This window comes from Rhinolophus sinicus, linkage group LG03 (genome assembly GCF_036562045.2).
Source record: "Rhinolophus sinicus isolate RSC01 linkage group LG03, ASM3656204v1, whole genome shotgun sequence".
In the NCBI taxonomy this organism is placed as follows: Eukaryota; Metazoa; Chordata; class Mammalia; order Chiroptera; family Rhinolophidae; genus Rhinolophus; species Rhinolophus sinicus.
In genome coordinates this window covers 97143070-97161690 of record NC_133753.1, presented here as the reverse complement: position 1 = coordinate 97161690, position 18621 = coordinate 97143070, and the positions used below count along the sequence as shown (strand labels likewise).

General features: G+C 48.5%; 1 protein-coding gene across 2 annotated transcripts in view; it reads left to right on the top strand.

Annotated features, from left to right (window-relative positions):
- Positions 1-18621, top strand: part of NPTN (neuroplastin) — a 63415-nt gene that overhangs the window by 36051 nt on the left and 8743 nt on the right. For both annotated transcript variants that reach the window (XM_019735938.2, XM_019735939.2), the window contains exons 3-6: positions 50-227; positions 4115-4209; positions 14104-14234; positions 17593-17866. In XM_019735938.2, the coding sequence (XP_019591497.1) occupies positions 50-227; positions 4115-4209; positions 14104-14234; positions 17593-17866 (678 nt within the window). The remainder of the gene's footprint in view (positions 1-49; positions 228-4114; positions 4210-14103; positions 14235-17592; positions 17867-18621) is intronic.

Sequence of the window (18621 nt, the reverse complement as noted above, 5' to 3'; positions counted from 1 at the left end):
GCCGAGAATGGAAGGCTGTGGCCCCTATCATTGTGCACTCTTATTACAGAGCCGAGGATTGTCAACAGTGAGGAGATCATTCTTCGTACTGAAGACAGCCCTCATCCCCCCATCATCCTGCAGTGTAACCTCACCTCCAGCTCTCATGTCCTGGAATACAGCTACTGGACAAAGAATGGGGTAGAACTAACTGCCACTCGTAAGAATGCCAGCAACATGGAATACAGGTGAGAGGCTAGCAGATTCTGGGAAGATGGGAGGGAGTGTGGCGGAGCTTACTTGACGTTCATAATCTATGATTATGCTGTGTGACAGACGTGAGATATATACGGGCCTCCTTTGGAGGGCCTAATAGTATATATGTGGCGTGAGGCCCAGGAATCGATAAACGATTTCCAAATGATTCAGCCAGGTTGGCAAGCCGTAGATGATCCCCTCGCTATGACAATAGAGGAACTGAGGACATAGCGAATGATTAGCTCAGGGTAACAATGCTAGTTGATAGAAAAGTCACAATTAGAATGCAGGTCTCTTGACTTGATCCAGTGGTTTGAGGAATCAGATTGAAATCTGCTTTAGGACTCTTAGAGTAAGATCACCCTAAGTGTTCTTTCCACTGGGTGGGCTTCCTAGTGAATTACCTTTTAGGAGTGTTTAATATAAACACAACCTTCACAGGACCTGTGGATCAGGGCTTTTAGTGAATCTGGAATAAGGATGGTAGCCTGGAAATACCCTTGAAGAAAGGGAGATATTTGCCGGCCGAAGTTACCAGCCGGCCGAAGTTACCCAAAGATTTGGTGCTTTTTTGGAATATCTAGTAACACACGGCACCTCACCTTTCAGAATAGTTTGTTCCTGGTTGAAAACTGATCTGGAAAAGGGTCAGCTGATCCTGCCTGGCAGCGTGGTGCAGCTCAGAGGAAGAGTGTACTGGGATGAGATGAGGAAACAACGTGTGCCCAGTGGTTGCAGGGCATTCTACAGTATTTTGCAGAATTGAGATCATTTTATACCCCTTGTTTAACTGATCCACATTAATTTGTGGATCCTCCTCCCTTTTTTGGGGGTGAGGAAACTAAAGACTCAAATAACCTGACTGCTTTCAAGGCCAAATTCTGTATCTAGTAAGTTTCAGAACCAAGGTCTTCTGACTTTTCGGGAATCTAGGTCATTGTTGTTGTTTTTTTGCTGCACATTACTATTTAGTGGTAAGTTAGTTAATCTATCTCCACTATAGTTTCTTCTGATACAAAATTGGACATATAGCCTTAGCTATATCCTTATAGTTTGGAAAAGGTTAGCTCCATAGAGATGTTGGGTAGAATAAAAGGCATTATTTCTTGGGGCGGCTGGATGGCTCAGTTGGTTAGAGCGTGAGCTCTAAACAACAAGATTGCTGGTTCAATTCCCGCATGGATGGTGGGCTGCGCGCCCTGCAACTAAGATTAAAAACGGCCACTGGACTTGGAGCTGAGCTATACCCTCCACAACTAGATTGAAGGACAACGGCTTGACTTGGACCTGATGGGCCCTGGAGAAACACACTGTTCCCCAATTTTTTTAAAAAAGGCATTATTTCTTAGTCTATCCATTAATTTACAAGTTTGTTTTTTAATAAAATCTCTTTCAAGGTACCAGACATCCAGTCATGGTTCTCTTGGGTCTTGTACTGTGTCACACACAAAGCTTTGAACTGTAACTTTATAAAGTTTGAGCCTGACTTTATAAAAGACCTCAATTTGCTCAGCTTATTTAAAGCTCTCCAGGGCGTTCTGCGTTGTCAGAGTTTTTCATGGAATCTGTGTTCTCACACATTTTGTGGAATAACAACTGATGAGTCCCTTGGGCTCCCTGATACGTCAGCCATAGGGCCAGTCTCAGGCGCTGCTTCTGCTTAGCCTGTAGTGCACATTTTCTGTTGGCTTCAGTTACTTCCCAATAGCTAGTTGAAGATGTGCATGGCCTCATCTTCCCCAGTCTTCTCAAGGAACTTGGAGTCAGTCTGAGCCCTAAAAATAGAGCTTCTGCTCTTTCTTCAAATTCTGGAACATTTGCTTAGAGCAGCTGACTTTTTTTCCTGTTGGGAGCATATTGATTTAAGAGGCACTTGTGTCAAATTGAGAAGACTCTTGACTCCTCTCTGAGACTGTCACACTGAGGCCGTCCTAGGGATGGGCAGTGTCTCCTCACCCAGAGTCTCTTAACCTGTGTTTTCTTTTTTGGAATGGACAGTAAGATGGATAAATGTGTTGGGCCAGTCAGTGGTCGTGGTTAGGAATTTTTCTCAGACATTTACTGGTGCAGTGGAGAGGTGACCATCACAAGTATATTTTAACCACTGAGCCAAACGAGCTATATTATGTTTACCCTCTGATCTGGAGGCTGTTGTTTCTCTGTTTTCTGTAATTACACACCAGCTTTGCCGCACGTTTCGGGGTGTGTATTGGCCAGACTGGACTGAGCTTGTGCGAAGCTGGTCCGCAGGGCAAGCAAGCTTGTTTGGGATCGCTGTGCAGGATTTGGAGGAAGTGCTGATCTGGCCGTCACACGTCCTTCTTACAGCCCTTCCTGTCACTCGGTCTGAATCTGTGCACAGCTGTGCACTCGGAGTTTGTGTTCATTTGTTTGTGTATTCATCGCTCTACTGTATTCCAGGTCCCGGGCTGTGTGCCTGTCCACATAGAACTTGGTCTGTTGGGAAAACGGACATTCATCAAGCAGTCACATAAATATATAATTATATGATGTGATAAGTGCTGTGAAGAATTACAGTGTAGTATGAGAACGAATGTCAGGGAGGGGATGTCATTAGGTTAGGGGTGGGAGGAAAGTGACATGTAATCCAAGACCTGTGGAAAGGAGTTGAGGTAGGCTAAGAATGACGGGAAGAGCATTAGATATAAAGAACCCTCTTGTGTCAAGGTTTTGAGGTAGGAACAAGCTTGGCACATTGAAAGACTACAAAGAGGGTCGGCCCGGTGGCTCAGGCGGTTAGAGCTCCATGCTCCTAACTCTGAAGGCTGCCAGTTCGATTCCCACATGGGCCAGTGGGCTCTCAACCACAAGGTTGCCAGTTCAATTCCTCAAGTCCCGCAAGGGATGGTGGGCTCTGCCCCCTGCATCTAAGATTGAACACGGCACCTTGAGCTGAGCTGCCGCTGAGCTCCCGGATGGCTCAGTTGGTTGGAGCACGTCCTCTCAACCACAAGGTTGCCGGTTCAACTCCTGCAAGGGATGGTGGGCTGCGCCCCCTGCAACTAGAAACAGCAACTGGACCTGGAGCTGAGCTGCGCCCTCCACAACTAAGACTGAAAGAACAACAACTTGACTTGGAAAAAAGTCCTGGACATACATAAAAGTTCCCCAATAAAGTCCTGTTCTCCTTCCCCAATAAAAAAAAAATCTTAAAAAAAAAAAGGAAGACTACAAAGAGACCATGGGGGCTGAGAAGGGGCTGGGAAGTGGCCGAGATGGGGCTAAGGAGTTGGCAGGGCCAGATCCTGCCGTGCCTGGAGGCTTAGCTGTGTCTAAAGTCCTTAAAAGTTCAGCTGCATCTCTGGCTACCGTTTGGATGGCAGATTTCCCCCCTCCTACCCCCTTGCCCCCGGGCCATCTCTGGGTCTTGATAGTGGGTAGACTTATTGAAGGAATGCTGCTAAAATACAGGGTAGGAAGAAGAGCATTTCTCGAAGCAGGCTTTAGGGAAGGAAGCTCAGACAAAGATTTGGCTTTCTCCTGTTTATGTGTATTTGACTAGAACCACCAGGTGAGCAAGAAATTTTCCTGAGAGCTCCACCCTCTGTATGAAGACAGCATGGAGTGCTTGTACAGCCCTCTGTTCTGATGACTTCTTTGTCGTGTATTCCTCCCAATAGACTGGAGCCCCTTAAGGTTAGGGACCATGTATCACTCCACCTTTGTATTCCTGGCACCCAGTCAGGAATAAAGCATTCACGGGTTGGGATACACGGGCGGGGGTTCCCCCTTTAGTTAGGAGGAGATAAATGGGTTCAGGGGCGCGAGTTGGAGAGCAGGATCCCTTGATGGTCCTTTTGTTGTATGTTTTGACTGTACTCAGCTTCCTCACTTGATTTTTTTCTCATCTCTGCAGGATCAGTAAGCCGAGAGCTGATGACTCCGGCGAATACCACTGTGTGTATCACTTCGTCAGCGCTCCTAAAGCAAACGCCACCATCGAAGTGAAAGGTACAAGCACAGAGGCTGCGTGTGGGCCTCGCTCTTCTAAGCTCTGCTTTGGTCCGGACCCGTCTGCAGGTCTTCTTGTTTCCGTTGTGGGAGGCAGTATCACGTCACGGTTAGGGCCCAGGCGCAGAAGCTAAGACCCACACCCCCATCACCTAATCGTCGTGTGACTGCAGATTACTGACTTCCCTGTGCTTCCATGTCTTCATTTGTAAAACCTACCTCATGGCTCTGTTAGGATTAAATAGTTAATATGTAGATTGAACCATGTGAAATTGCCGTTTTTGTATGTTAAAAATGTTTGAATGTTGGCAGCTTCAGATGGTTCAACCTCATGTAAAGCTCTTAGACTAGTGCCTTCTGAATATTGCTACATAGGTCTCTCCAGTGGTCCAGCAGGATTTGGCAAGGACAGTGCAGGATCAACATAAACTTTCTGGGTAATTCATTAGAATTTTAATAGAAACTGGGTGCATAGCATCTTAAAAATGAGGCTGTAGCTGGAAGTTTCTAGAAAGACCAATAGAATTATAAGAGTTGGAGCTGCTTAAGTTAGGTCATTGATCCCAGCTTTCCTGTGTTATTTCAAAGAAGCAGCTGAGATCCAGAAAGGTGAAACCACCTGCTCTGTTCACACAGTGAGTTTGTGGCAGTGCTAGCCAGCAGAGAGCTCAGGTCTTGATGCCCAGTCTCGTGTTTTTCCTTTTTATAAAATGACCATAGGGAGTTGGGGGCTGCTGTTTGACGTCAGACTAAAGAGATGAGGGTTTTGGTGTTTTTCATTAGGAAGGACACAATCTTGTTCTTTAAATGCTCAGGGTAGTCCCTAGAGGCTGGAAGGATAAGCTTAGGAAACAGGAAGGGCCTTTATAGCAGGTATTTAGGTGTTCCTTAAAACATTTGGAAGACTGAAAAATTCAAGTTCAAGAAAGGTTTAGATACATTCAAAGTTTCTCTTTTATGGTGTTTCTACATGCACGTAGTGTCTTGGTGACACAGCCCTAACTGGGAGTTGACAGGACGTCGGTGGTGCCTCCACGTTGGATTCTAAACGCCTGAAGGGGTTGAGTCACTCCCCCCCACTGTGTGGCTCCAGTCCACACAGGCCAGAGAACCTGGGATTTGATTAATTCAGTGGCTATTCTTGGAGAGATCTGGGTTTCTCTCTGTTTTGAGGAGTGCCACATGTGTTCAACATGAGGATGAAGGTGTGAGAAAGCATGTTCTCAGCCAGCCAAGGGCTTCCCACTGGCATGAGCTGAGCTACATGGGGAGACTCCTCCATGTAAGACCTGAGGCCCTGCAACATTCCAGGCTGAGCCTTTGGGACCAAGTCCAAGTGCAGAGGGAACAGGGTGGGTGAGAGAAGGTAAGTGGTCTGTCTAGTTAATAATAGTTCTCTCCAAGCCTAAGGGATAATTTCGTACAATTGAAAGTCCTCACTATAATCATATTGATTTGGCGTTAATGATTTCTAAGCAGCACTGTCAGGAGTGGAAACAGAGGTGGTTTGGCCATTGGTTTGGCTGCTCGAGAAGGTGGGCTTCAGTGGCACCAGAGCATCGTTCTGCACGTTCTGTTGAGCAGACATGAAGTAGTGATCTGGAGGGCGGGGAGAGGAGGCTGCAGCCAGCGCGTTTGCAGAGGGAGTCACAGCTCACAGGTCCCTCGCCCTGGGGAAGCTGTGCACTGGGCACGGATGGGTTTGTGCAGCAGCCCTGGGAGGAAGCTTGGGCAGGTGGCGATGCCCTCGTTTTAAAGCTGTAGACCTTACGAGAATTCTGTTTTGTGACCGGCTTGGACAGATATGTAAGTCTGCCAAGTCAGGAAATTCATAAGGAAGTCTGGTCTTTCCCTCTTCCCTGTCCTCTAATGAGAGAGAGAGAGAGAGAGACCCAAAGCATTTTTATATAAACTCTCATTTCTTCAGTGCCTCCAGGGTGGGGTAAGAGATAGTTATCTTTTTATAGCTGTGATTTGAACAATCTGCTGAGTAATAGGTGAGAGGTGGTTATACTGGAGAATAGAGAAGTTCAGGGAACATAAGTGACCCTGCTGAAAGGAGTCTGAGAATCTTCATTTGTGTTTTAAGTAAATCGGCATTTCAGAAGAGCAATGTAATTCAGACCGCACAGGCTCGTATGTGTTTCTTTAGCCCCTGCCCTACACTCAGCCTTTTTCTTCCCCATGTGGCCTTTCCTGCACTTCAGACTCCCTGAGGGGTTGTTTGGGCTCAGCACTGTGGGGGGTGAGGGACTTGGGCTAGCCAGGGACCAGGCATTATATGTCACATTATATGACATAGAAAAGAAAAGAAGCCAAAGAAAAGAAGGCTACAGGCATCAGAGGGACGGCCACATGTCTGGGAAGAGACCTGTGATGGCAGTGCGTTTCCATCCTGGCCTGTAGCCCCCTGTCAAGCAAAGAGTGTGGAGGGTGGTAGTGTGGCCGTGTAGTGAGGAAGAGCTTGTGTATCTCAAGCAGGGTTTCTTTTTTTCCCTTTGTCTTTTTTAAAGGACGAGAATGAGGCACTGTGTAAACAGGGAGATACTGTTACTGTTCAGGATTACATTTCTTAGCTATTTGGCAGGTGACCTGAGCATCTGCTGGAGGTATGTGGAGCAGGGCTGGCTGGGGAGAGCAGCACCAGTATCTAGACTTAGTGGGACCACTGCTCCTGCCTCTCTGGGGACCTGCTTGGATAACTGGAGGCATGGTTCCCCAGCTTTTCGTGTGTTCTGGAGACTCCACACCTTATCACAGCATTTGTAAATGAATAGGTGTTGGATTTTCCGTCCCTGTAATTCTTTAACCTTTCTAACCCTTCCTCCCTCCCTCTTCACTTTTCTTCCTTTTCTTAAAAAAAAAAAAAAAAAGTGCTCATGAGTGCAAACAAATTTTCTATGTAATTTGCAAGGATAAAAAGAGAAAGTCCCTGTCACAACTCTCACGCCCTGTCCTCATCCCTCGGCCATTTTGACTAATCCAAGGAGCAAGGAGTTGGTTGGCGCTTTATTGCTGCTTTTAGAAAAGGTCTTTGGTGGCCATCCGGCCTGCAGCACCGTGCGGCGCCTGCTGTGAATGGGTCATCCCAGTGCCCGGAGGCTTCGCGTCTCCCGTCTCAGGCCCATCATTGCCACGGGGCGTTGCCCATGAGATTCCATCTTTTGGTGGCTCCGATATCCAGATGGAGCTTGTTTTTGTCCTCCCTACTTCTTAGCTTTCTGTCTGTTTAAATATTCTGAGTAACTGTTAGTGTTTCTACAAGTGAACTTGCCCTGCATCCCTGTTTCCTGCTGTCACTTGTAAGGCCACGTGACATGTCCGAGTTCAGACTGGCCGTGAGGACGAATGTCACTGTGAAGAGTGGTAATGCACATCTCACATCTGTGCAGCACTTCCAGCGAGCAGAGCAGGTTCATAGCGGTTTATTCGTTTGGTAGGTGGCTGGTTTGACAGGTGGGGATGCTTAGAGGTTGTGATATCCTTCAGGTCAGAGCTGATACTGAGCTGATACTGGCTCAGAACTGCCGTACTTGAAAACTCTTTGAAAGCGTAAGAGTCTCTTGAAGCTGCTGGAACATTCTGAACATCAACTTTAGCTCGGATAACCATACCTGTGCCTTCTTGTCCTCTCTTCAGGGTGCTACCCTGATCTTCCTTTCCTTAATTAGACTAAGAATGGCTAACATGGCTGTGCACATACTGTGTGCCGGGTACTGTGCTCGGTGCATTGCTCGTTCTTTTCCTCTCCTTTAATCATCACGATTTTCTGAGCTAAATATTATTATCGCCACTTTCCAGGTGACAAAATTGAGGCTCAGGGGAATTAAATGACATGCCCAGAGTTAAGGGGCCTCACTCAGGCTCTCAGGCCAGAGCCCGTGCCCCAAAGCACTAAGCGTTGTGGCTGTATTCTGCGCATAACAGTTAAAAGGCCTCAGCCAGAGAGTTAGAAGAAATGGCCTCTAATCCTGGTCCTGCCATTAAACTCACTGCGACCCTGACCAGTCTTCCCTGCCTTGTGCCTCAGCTGCCCCGTGTGTGATGAAGTAGGATGAGATAAATGCTCTTTAAGGCTCTGTAAGGCTCTGTGAGGTTTGTGGTTCCTTTCAGTGGACACGAGAGGCTGAGTCATTGAAGGAAATGATTTCTAAGCTACTTTCCTAGTGGTCCTGTCAGCTTTTCAGCTTTGAGGTTGTCACCTTGGTGCCCCTCCCCACTTGTGTCACTCATCTTTCTCTTACGAGACACCCCCTCCGTGTAGTTCCCTGATTTCAAACACTGGTGCCAGGAACGGTGTTAGAGCCGTGGTTCTGAGGTTTGATTGATGTGCCTGAAATACGGCCTGGGCATCAGGCTCATTCAAAGCGCTCTAGGTGCTTGTAGTACACCCAAGGTTAGGGTCACCGTCTTGGAGATTTCAGTGCCTCCTACACAGGGGTTTCACCTGCAGGAAAGGGAGAAGCCTCACCTGCTTCAGGAGGCAGCACAAGTCCCAGACTGCTCTGGTCTACACAACCCAGGGTGAACCTACTCTGTGGAAAAGTCTGACTGAGCCAAAAGCCAGCACCCTTCTTGCTTCCATCTTGACCAGTCTCGTATTGCTTGTTGGGCTTAGCCTTTGGCTGGCAGTCAATCTTAACTTCCCCTCTACCTTTAGCCAGACCTCTAATTTGCTGATAGCAAAGATGAGGTGTCTTTGGGATTTGATATTTTGCATAAAGGAAGCAGAGAGACCATCTATCCAATATCATTATGTTTACTTGGAAACAGCCCACCCATTTCTTGGAAGATGAGTTGCGAAATTATGAATTTACTTTGAAAAGTGAGTACCAAATAAGCAGTCCATGTAAGAGCCCCATACCTTTCTCAGCTCTGTTGTGTTTATGAGGTCTGACAATTAAGTTCGAGAACTTATTGCAACGATGTTGCTAACCGTTTTTGATTATCAGACGGATTGTTCATTACGTTATTTGTACCAACTGGACAAACAATTAACCATGTTGACTTTTTGGAAGTGCTGAAAAGGCTGTGTGAAAAAGTTAGACGACCTGAACTTTCCACCTACAATTCATGGCTCTTGCATCACGACAACGCATCAGATCACACAGTGCTGTCTGTGAGGGAGTTTTTAGCCAGTAAACAAATAACTGTATTGGAACACTCTCCCTACTCACCTGATCTGGCCCCTAGTGACTTCTTTCTTTACCTGAAGATAAATGAAATCTCGAAAGGAAGATATTTGGATAACATTCAGGACATTAAGGGTTATATGACAACAGCTCTGATGGCCATTCCAGAAAAAGAGTTCCAAAATTGCTTTGAGGGGTAAACTAGGTGTGGCGTCGGTGCATCGCTTCCCAAGGGGAGCACTTCGAAGGTGACCACAGTGATGTTCAGCAATGAGGTACGTAGCACTTCTAGGAGGAGTTTGCGAACTTAATTGTCAGACCTCGTATTCATCATCAACTTCAGCTGAGCATACCTCCATTGTCTAAGTTGACATTTTTTATAGCCAGCAGCCTGGCAGAGAAGCTGGATGCTTTGCTCTAAGTGCGGGCCACTCAGGCAACAGAGAGTACTGAGGAACATGCCCTTGTCCTCAGCCCAAGGCCCAGGTAATAAAACTGGGTCAGGTGTTGCTGGGTGACTAAGAGTCTTTTGGAACTCCTGCGCTGCCATTCGTTAGGATGCTGGAAGGATATATATTAACTAATGTGTTAGGCCAAAGGTGGAGTTTATTCCTAGTGGGTTTGTGATCTCTTTGACGGTCTCTTTGTTACCTCCTCACCACATCTATCCTCATTCTTGCCACCAGTCTGTGCCTCCTGAGAGGGTCCAGGGAAGCAAGGAGTGTTTGCTGTGTCAGATCCTCAGACCTGCCTTCAGCCCAGTGAGACCTGGTTAGCAGTTCCTTACTAAATGGCAAGCCCATGTGAGGTGAGGCACCTTAATCAATATCAGTAGGCCATTAATCAGTATGATTTGTCAGTATCTGACCCGATTAAACCTTATTAGAGTTACAAAGTCCTGCTTTTATCAGCAAACAAGGAGAGAACACATAATAATTAGCATCTCTTTGATTTCTTAGAACTCAGAATGCCAGAGTCTAAGCCTAGCCTTTTACATGCCCTGACAAATAGTTTAATTTAAATGTGTATTTTTGACCCTGAACTTCAGTTAGGTGCCAGAATGACATACAGATGTAATTTAATCCTCTCAAGACCTGTGACGTATGTGGGTAATAGTCCCATTTTACAAAAGTGAACACAAACTCAAAGGTCTTAAGTGACCCACCTTAGGTTCCTCAGTTGGTGAGTCATAGTGTCCATAGAGCCCAGATCTCTCTGATTTATTAAAGTCCAGAGCGCTTTTCTTTACGTTATAATATATGGAGTAGTTAATCTCTAACAGGGGACTCAGTCTTGCCGCAGGTCTAGTGTGTTCTAGTCCATCTACAAGCACAGATAACATTTGGGCAATTTGCTGTGCATTTACCAGTAATGCATGTTGTATATTTTTATTTTTATGGACTCTCTTCTAGTTTGGTTTATTTCCCCTCTCATATGGTAAAGTATAAAAAGCATGGCCTCTAGAGTCAGACGGGCCTGAATTTGGATTCTAGCTTCACCATTTACTAGCAGTCTAATTTTAGATGTTAAATCACGTTTCCAAACTTGAGTTTTCCAATCTATAAAAATGGACTAATGTCTGCTTCATCGGGTGGCCATGTTTTCTTATCTATTGCTGACTAATAAATTACCCCAAAACGTAGTGGCTTAACACAGCAAACACTTATCACCTCATAGATTCTGTGGGTCAGGAATGAGGGAGCTGATTAGGGGGTGGTTCTGCCTCAGGGTCTGTCAGGCTCTCGGCCGGGGCTGCAGTCATCTGAAAGCTTGACTGGGGTGGAGGATGTTTCCCAGGAGACCTTCGTGCCTCAGACACGGGCCGCAGAGGTGTTGGAGCCTCGTCCTAGCACGGCAGCTAACCTCTCCCACAGGGAGCAAGGAGGAAACCTCGTCTTTTGTGAATTGGTGTCTGAGCTGGTGCACCTTTACGTCTTTGTTTTGTTTATTAAAATCCAGTTACTAAGTCCAGTCCACATGCCAGTGGAGGGAGCTTAGGCTCCACCTCCTGAAGGGAAGAGGTCAGAATTTGTGGACTATTTGAAAGTCACTACAGGTGGACCTTGAGCCGTAAAGGTGCCTCTCTGACCACTGCTGACATGTGCTCTGAGAGCCTGGTTGCCTTTCCTGCTGTGGGCCTGCTGTCCTGCTCAGCCGGTCGGGCAGGAACAGGCTTTCCAATTGAGCAGCTACCATGAAGGATCGAGAGAAGTGACAGAAAGTTTTCATTGACCCAAAGGCTGACGTGGTCGTCGCTCTAATCGCTCCCTGTAGGCGGAGTGCTGTGGGCTGGGTTAGTGTCTCTGCGCAGTATGTGAGTGATACTTGACCATCCAAGGCCGGGGCACAAGGGCGTTATTCTTTTGAGTACATCAGGTGGAAGGGATATTCCTAAGCTTCACTCGCTGCTTTGCTAAACTGAGGAGAAAGCAGCAGTAGATCTCACCGCTGAAAACATTCTTGTAGGCTTGCACGGTGTGAGCATGGGTTAGCTAAGTTCCTCCTTCGTTACGTGCCTAGTGGCGTTCTCTTCCTAAACACCAAGGCAGACGGAGACCAGCCCTACTCCTCTCCGGGTCGTGACCTTCAAGTCTTGGGTTCATTCTTGACACCTTTTTCTCTCACATCCCACGTGTAGTCCATTAACAAATACATGAACTCAGCCTATAAAATATCCAGAACCTCCTCCTTCCTGCTCCTGTTCTCATCCAGACCACCCTCCTTTTGCCTGGATGACCCTAAAACCTCCTCATTGGTCTTGCTTCCGCTGTTGTTTCTCTGCAGCTGTCTCCACATAGTAGCCAGTGGGAGCTTGGTAAAACCTACAGCCCCTTCCATACCAGCACTGAGTGTTCACCAGTGCCCTCCCAGCTGACTCAGAGTCAAGGCCGTCCTCCGAGGCCTACAGTGTCCTCTCTGACCCGGCTCCGTTCTCGCTGATGGCCTCTCCTGCTCGCTTCCCTTGCTCACTGTTTCTGACAAACTCCGCCGTGCCGTCCCTTGGACATAACAAGCACACTTCTGCCTCCAGGCTTCTGCTTTTCCCTCTGCGTGGCATGTTCTTCCTGCAGATGTATGAGTGGCCTACGCCCTTATTTTCTTCCTGTGTTAAAATTCGCCTTCTCAGAAAGGCCTTCCCCCATAGCTGTCGGCCCTGGCATGTAGTGGGTGCTCAGCAAATGTTTGTCAGAGGCGGGAACCACAGCGAGAGGCAGCGTGCGGTGCTCTTCTGCGCCTGTGCCTCCCAGCTCCCCCAGGGTGGTGTGCTAGCTACTGTGTGGCCATGGGCTCCCTCCTTGGAGTGCTTAAGAGGCTCCTTATGCTTTTACTGGCTGAGGAAATCTGTGAGGAAGGGTAAGCAGGTCAAACAGTAGGACTGAGAAATGACCCCGTGGCAGTGGGGGACGTCTGGCATGCTGGGCACAGGATGAAGTCAGCCTCACCCACTCCCTTCTGTACTGAGGAATTTTACCTGGAAAAACAAAAAGGAATTGGCTTTATAACGTCCTGTCTAGAAAACACCTCCCCCTGAGTGGTACTGAGCAGCCTGGTTGGCAAGCAGTGGTTATGGAGACAGCGAGGGCTTGCTCAGTCCTTTCCTGGGCAGGGGTTCCTGGGGCTGGCCCGGGAAGCATTCTGAGAAAGCAGCTCTTTGGGTTGTGTTTAAGCCAGGAAAGCCAGGCCAGTCCGCGGGGGAGCATGGGATGGACAATTCCACAGGCTTTTACAGTCCCAGAACGAACGTTTTGACATCTATCCAAGGACACTGGATGTAGGCAGGGGCAAGAGTTATCTCCATTTGATAATAGGTGTAGAGCTGAAGCCCAGAGTAATTTAAGAACCAGCAAAGCTGGAACTGGGACCAGGCCTATTCGTTCTCTTTCCTATCTTGCCAACAAAGTGACGTTTGGCCTACTTAGAGTTGTGTTGCTTTCAGATTACTGTAACTGGTGAGGTATGGTGGAAAATATAGTTAACATCAAAGAAGGCCAGGTTCAAAGAATTGGCCTCCATCTCAGGCTTCTTGGATCCTTGACGCTTACCTAATTTTTAAACCACAGGTGCTGTTTATTTCTTAAGTGATCCCTAAAAGCAGAAAAGACCAACAGCCCCTGGCATGTCAGGAAATCCCCCCAAGATGGGGTTCATTGAGATTACTGTAAATCAAGTGTACCAGTCAGATTCTTAAGCTGTTAATGAAAGTTCTTGGGACACGAGTTGAATTTCCTGTGGATTTCTTGCTTGCCCTTGAGGAGGCCAGTGTGCTGGGTTCCCTGTCTCGGGAGAGCCTTGGCCATGGATATTCGTCAGATAACTTCTCCAGGCATTCGCTGTTTTCACATACCTCGCAGCGGGACTTGATTTTAGTTGTTTGATCTCAGGGATCCCTCATTCTCTCAAGGGAGTATATGACATTGGACATAATTCGTAATTATTGTTAGTGTGGGTGTTTTGGAAAAACCATGACTGGTAGAGGAGATGATGGCATAATTTAGGGCAGTTGAGCCTGTGCCCTTTGAGTAGGTTAGAGAAGCACCTACGCAATTAGTGGAACTTCACACGGGGTAATCCTGGTGTCCGCTTGGGCTGCTTTAGTGGACAGGAGGGCAGTGGTGGGGTTGGTGCCATTGCTCTTCTGTCACCTGAAATGCATGTTATCCAAGCTGACCTGGAGGGTGGGCCGGGCTCTGAGCAGTAGGTGGGGCCTCGGATCTGTTCAGAGTTGGCTTCCATGGTGACCGTTCAACACTCTCTCTCACAGCTGCCCCTGATATCACTGGCCATAAACGGAGCGAGAACAAGAATGAAGGGCAGGATGCCATGATGTACTGCAAGTCTGTGGGCTACCCCTACCCAGAGTGGGTGTGGCACAAGAAGAACGGTCCGCCCCTGGTGAGTAGAGGGCAGCCCGGGGTCTGTGAACCCTGGATATCTCCTGTCGAGGTTCAGATGTTTGGGCCAGTGGCTGCAACTGCCGTGCTGGCCTGGCTTAGGCCACCCTTTCTCGAGTCATGAACCTGGAGGTCACTGCCAGGCTGTCGAGCATGGAATCCCCGCACATGATGCATTACAGCTGTCTGTCTCATGAGGGACAGACTGCTTGCCTTCAAGACAGGAAGGATACTGGAAGCTAACTCTAAGCTGAAAACTTTTTCTATTCTACCCTAAAGAAAATACTGTTCTTGAAGTGTTTTTAACGTACCTTTCTTGTCTGGGGGGAAGACAACGGAATGAGAACAATTATTAGACTATTCCTGGAGCACAGGAAGTACTGCTTAGGAGCTGCGGCAGCCTGACGAGGCCCACAGGCCGCCTCACACATTGGACATCTGGTCAAAGGAAACATCTTTTCCCATCTGTGCCGTGACTCTTGATAGTATTGGGAGAGGCAAAGCTTTAGAATGTCACTTTCTCTGATTTCATGGCGTTTGACCAGTCTCCTTGCCTGTCAGAGGAACGCCATGCGTTCCTCCTGTACTGAGGCCTTGCACATCCAGCACTGTACCTCTCAGGCGTCCCGGAGTCAGTCCTCAGAAGCAGAAGGGACCCTAATCCAGGCTCTTCAGACCAGGTATAAATTAGGGACAAAACCAAGGATCAAATCCAAGTTTTATATTTTAAGTCCATTTTCCTTCCCATCTCATGACCTCTCTCAACAATAATATGTCAAGTGGTGATAAGGACTAGATTTCAGGAGCCTTGAATAAGGAGAGGAGGGTGAGGAATGGAGAGGTGACGATGCTGTGCTGAGTATTCTCAGAGCAGGTCCTGAAAGATCAACAAAACAGTCAGCATTCTGAGGTGCTGACAGGGAAGGGCCCGTTTGGCTTTACCTGGGCCCAGGTGGGAGGACCCTTGAGTTTCTGTCAGAGCAGATTGGGAGTCCTCAGTGGGGATTTGCGTCTCTCCTGTTCTCATGCCCATGAACTCTTTTGAGAAACATTTAAAATAAAACATGATTACTTCCTCTTGCTTTCAAGCTGTATATCATTTGGGAGACAAAACTTTTAACGAAAGGGGGAGGGGGAAAAGAAAAGCTATTTCTAGGTTGATGCCTTTGAAAACCATTTTGTTGAACAGCCTAAACTTTGTTGAGTGCTGAAATAAAATGCTTTCAACTTGTTCTAGACACTAATTTCGCAATTCTCTAACTTGCTTTTCTGGTCAAACTGTAGCTTTGTTGGACTCCTTTGCGTTTAGTCCAGTTCATTCCAGTTTCTCCTCCTGTCCCCTGCAAGGGGCATGGAGGATTGTCCTCTCTCTGTCTCTGGGCTCTGCTTCTGTGGGGGTGGCAAGGGTGACAGGTCTCACTCATCTGACTCTTCTTATCGTCCACTCTTGGTTGTTGCTGCGTCTGTGGCCTCACCTGACTGGCCTCTGTGTGGCAGGTAGTCAGGTGCTGGACCTTGTGGGAGTTCTTTAGATGGCAGTTCTCAGATATGAGAGAACTCTGAGGGAACTTCTCTGATGCTTCCTTAGCTCCAGCCATAGGGGAGCTGGTTCTGAGCTGCTCACCTGGAAGGCGGGGGCCCCCTAACGTGGAGGAAACAGGAACAGCATGACTTCACATGTGGGAGTGTGGGCTGCTCTGCCTTCTCTCCCAATCATCCTTACTCCCAGATTGAGAGGCATAGTCTCCTGCCTGAACAAATCCCCACTGGAGGAAGAGAGTTTTCTTCTTGGTACCGCCCAGTCTTGGAGTGATTCTCTTGGTGCCTGTTCTACTTGGCTATCGGGTGGAAGGCTACAGAGCCAAGTGTAACTCTTTTCCTGTTACCTCCAGTCCTGTCTCCTCATTTATAGACTGGGGAGGGGTGTTATGGTTTAGGTCATGATGGGATAAGATAGCTGGCTCCCTTTCAATAAGCCCGGGAAGGGCTATCTGCCCCACCACCTGTTTGTGCCATTTTTTTTTTTAAGATTATGGGGTATTTTTATGCCTCCCTCCTTAGCCATCAATTCCGTGACAGTAGGACAAATCACACGCAATATCTTATGCATTGGTTGAAAAGGTGAAAGTTTCTTGCATATGATAGTATTGAAAAAATAGCCATTGAGGGCGTGTGGGCCAAAGATGACACTAATTACCTCTGGTCATAAGTGCAAGACATGGAACTAGTGAGTGAGTAGAGAGAGCAGGGGGTAGAGAAAGGTGGCAGCTTTACAAGGCTTAGAGTTGACGTTTCACAGAGTAACTCTCTTTTGAAGGCTTTGAGTTGCCCATTTCAGCCATATGCACACTCAGGTGAAGACATGCTGTGTGCTATGGCTGGACATCACTCGGGCCATCTTCCCGTTTCCTCTCTACTCCTTCTGACTAGGCTCTGGTCGTTGCGTAACAGCTGACACATGAGTCAGTTTTCCCCTGCAGTAACCCTTGAGGCCGGCGGCGCTGCAGGCAGCCCCGCTCCACACAGACCCGGTTACGCAGCCTCGTCTGCCTCCCCACGTGCTGGAGCAGTCCTGCCCTCCTTGCTCAGCTCTCCTTCCCCACAGTTTAGTTCAAATGTTAGCTCTTAAGCTCTCCCTGTGTCTTTCTGGCCATGGCCACTCACTGTGCCCCACAGTGCTCTCCACGTGCCCTCTGTCGGGCTTCCGTCCTTTCCCATAACCACCCCCTTGGAGGTCTGGTTCTGCCTTGGAGCCATCCTCCTCGTTCATTTCTGTGCCATACTTTTCCCCGTTCTATCTCACCTTCCCCTTCTCAGGATGAAGAGCGTAGTGTATGTTAGTATTCGTTCAGTGAAGAAACTTTCCTTTAACCCTATAGTTCTGTACGGAAAGGGAAACTCTTATTACTAGGAGCGCATTCCTAGCACTGTTTGTAGAGGAAGTTGAAGGAGGCTTTCCAGACTTCTCCTGTGTGAAGTAGCTATGCTGACCCGGAAGTCATCAGACAGGCCTGAGGTCACAGCCCTCCTCTAGCCTCTCCTGTGACCGTCACTGCTGGGCTCTGAAGTCGTGTTTCCTGCGCGGAGGCAGCCTCTCCCAGGTCTGCCGGGCAGGCCCTCCGTTCTCTCAGACGAGAGAAGGAGTGGGGAGGACCAGCGGCGGGGGCTTTACTCCTGTCAGGAGCGTGTTGATACTGCGGAGAGGTCGTGATGAGGGTGCCACGTTCCTGGGGCAGAGGCGGGCTAGACACTGCTCCCTTGTCCCAGCCAGTGTCCTGCTGAGAACGCACTGCGTCCCTCGGCCCAGGCTCGGCCTCCCTCACTGTCCTGTGTGTTCTCACCCTCCTGGCCCCGAGCAGGATATCGTCAACACCTCTGGCCGCTTCTTCATCGTCAGCAAAGACAACTACACCGAGCTGAGCATCATGAACCTCCAGATCACAGAAGACCCTGGTGAATACGAATGTAATGCCACCAACGCCATTGGCAGTAACTCCGCCGTCACCATCCTCAGGGTACGCAGCCACCTGGCCCCGCTCTGGCCCTTCTTGGGAATTCTGGCTGAAATCATCATTCTCGTGGTGATCATTGTTGTGTACGAGAAGAGGAAGAGGCCGGATGAAGTTCCTGACGGTAAGAGCACCCCTACAGAACAGCTGTGATGTTGGGGTTGGTCCGGTGGGTGGTGTCCAAGCACCCAGAAGGGACTCTCAGGAGGTTGGGATTCAGTCCCAAAAGGAGAGAAGGAGCAATCTTACACTGGTTTCTCATCGCCTCCCCGAGGATCCGCCACCCAGAGCTCTAATTATTAGCCTTGTCCTTCCATGTGGGTGTTCTCCAAAGCCCGGTCCCGTCTGCCCTCAGACCCCTGTGGGGAGCGGGCAGCTGGCAGTCTCTGTTCAGTTCTGTGCTCCTTCAGGACAGATCATCAGGCAGAGTGAGCATAAGGAGCACCCAAGTCAAGCCTAGAAGCCACCCCACGATCGCAGGCCACCCGGCCCTCAGGTGGATGGAAGGCATCTAACTGGTTGTCACAGGGTTGCGTGGTGTGACCCCGGTTCAGCCAGCCTGTTCTCGGGAAGAGCCGTGGGAACAGGCCAGCCTGTGGTTCCCTCTGTTGCTTCCTTTAGTAGGTTTTCAAGGTTCTAGGTGCGGCTGGCACCTACCTACCGTTCGACTTTTCTGTGCCTCACAGACCAGAATGGTGGAGAGTGTCTGATGTTTAAGACAGAGACAGCTACACAGTGCCGCCTGAGTCCATGCCCGAGGGGCGCCGCCAGGCTGACCTAGCACCAGAGAAGGGCTTGCTCGTGGCAGCAGGCCCGGAGAACTGTTGAGCTTTGGGGGGAGCAAGACTCTTAGATTATTGGACGCGCTCAGAATCAGAA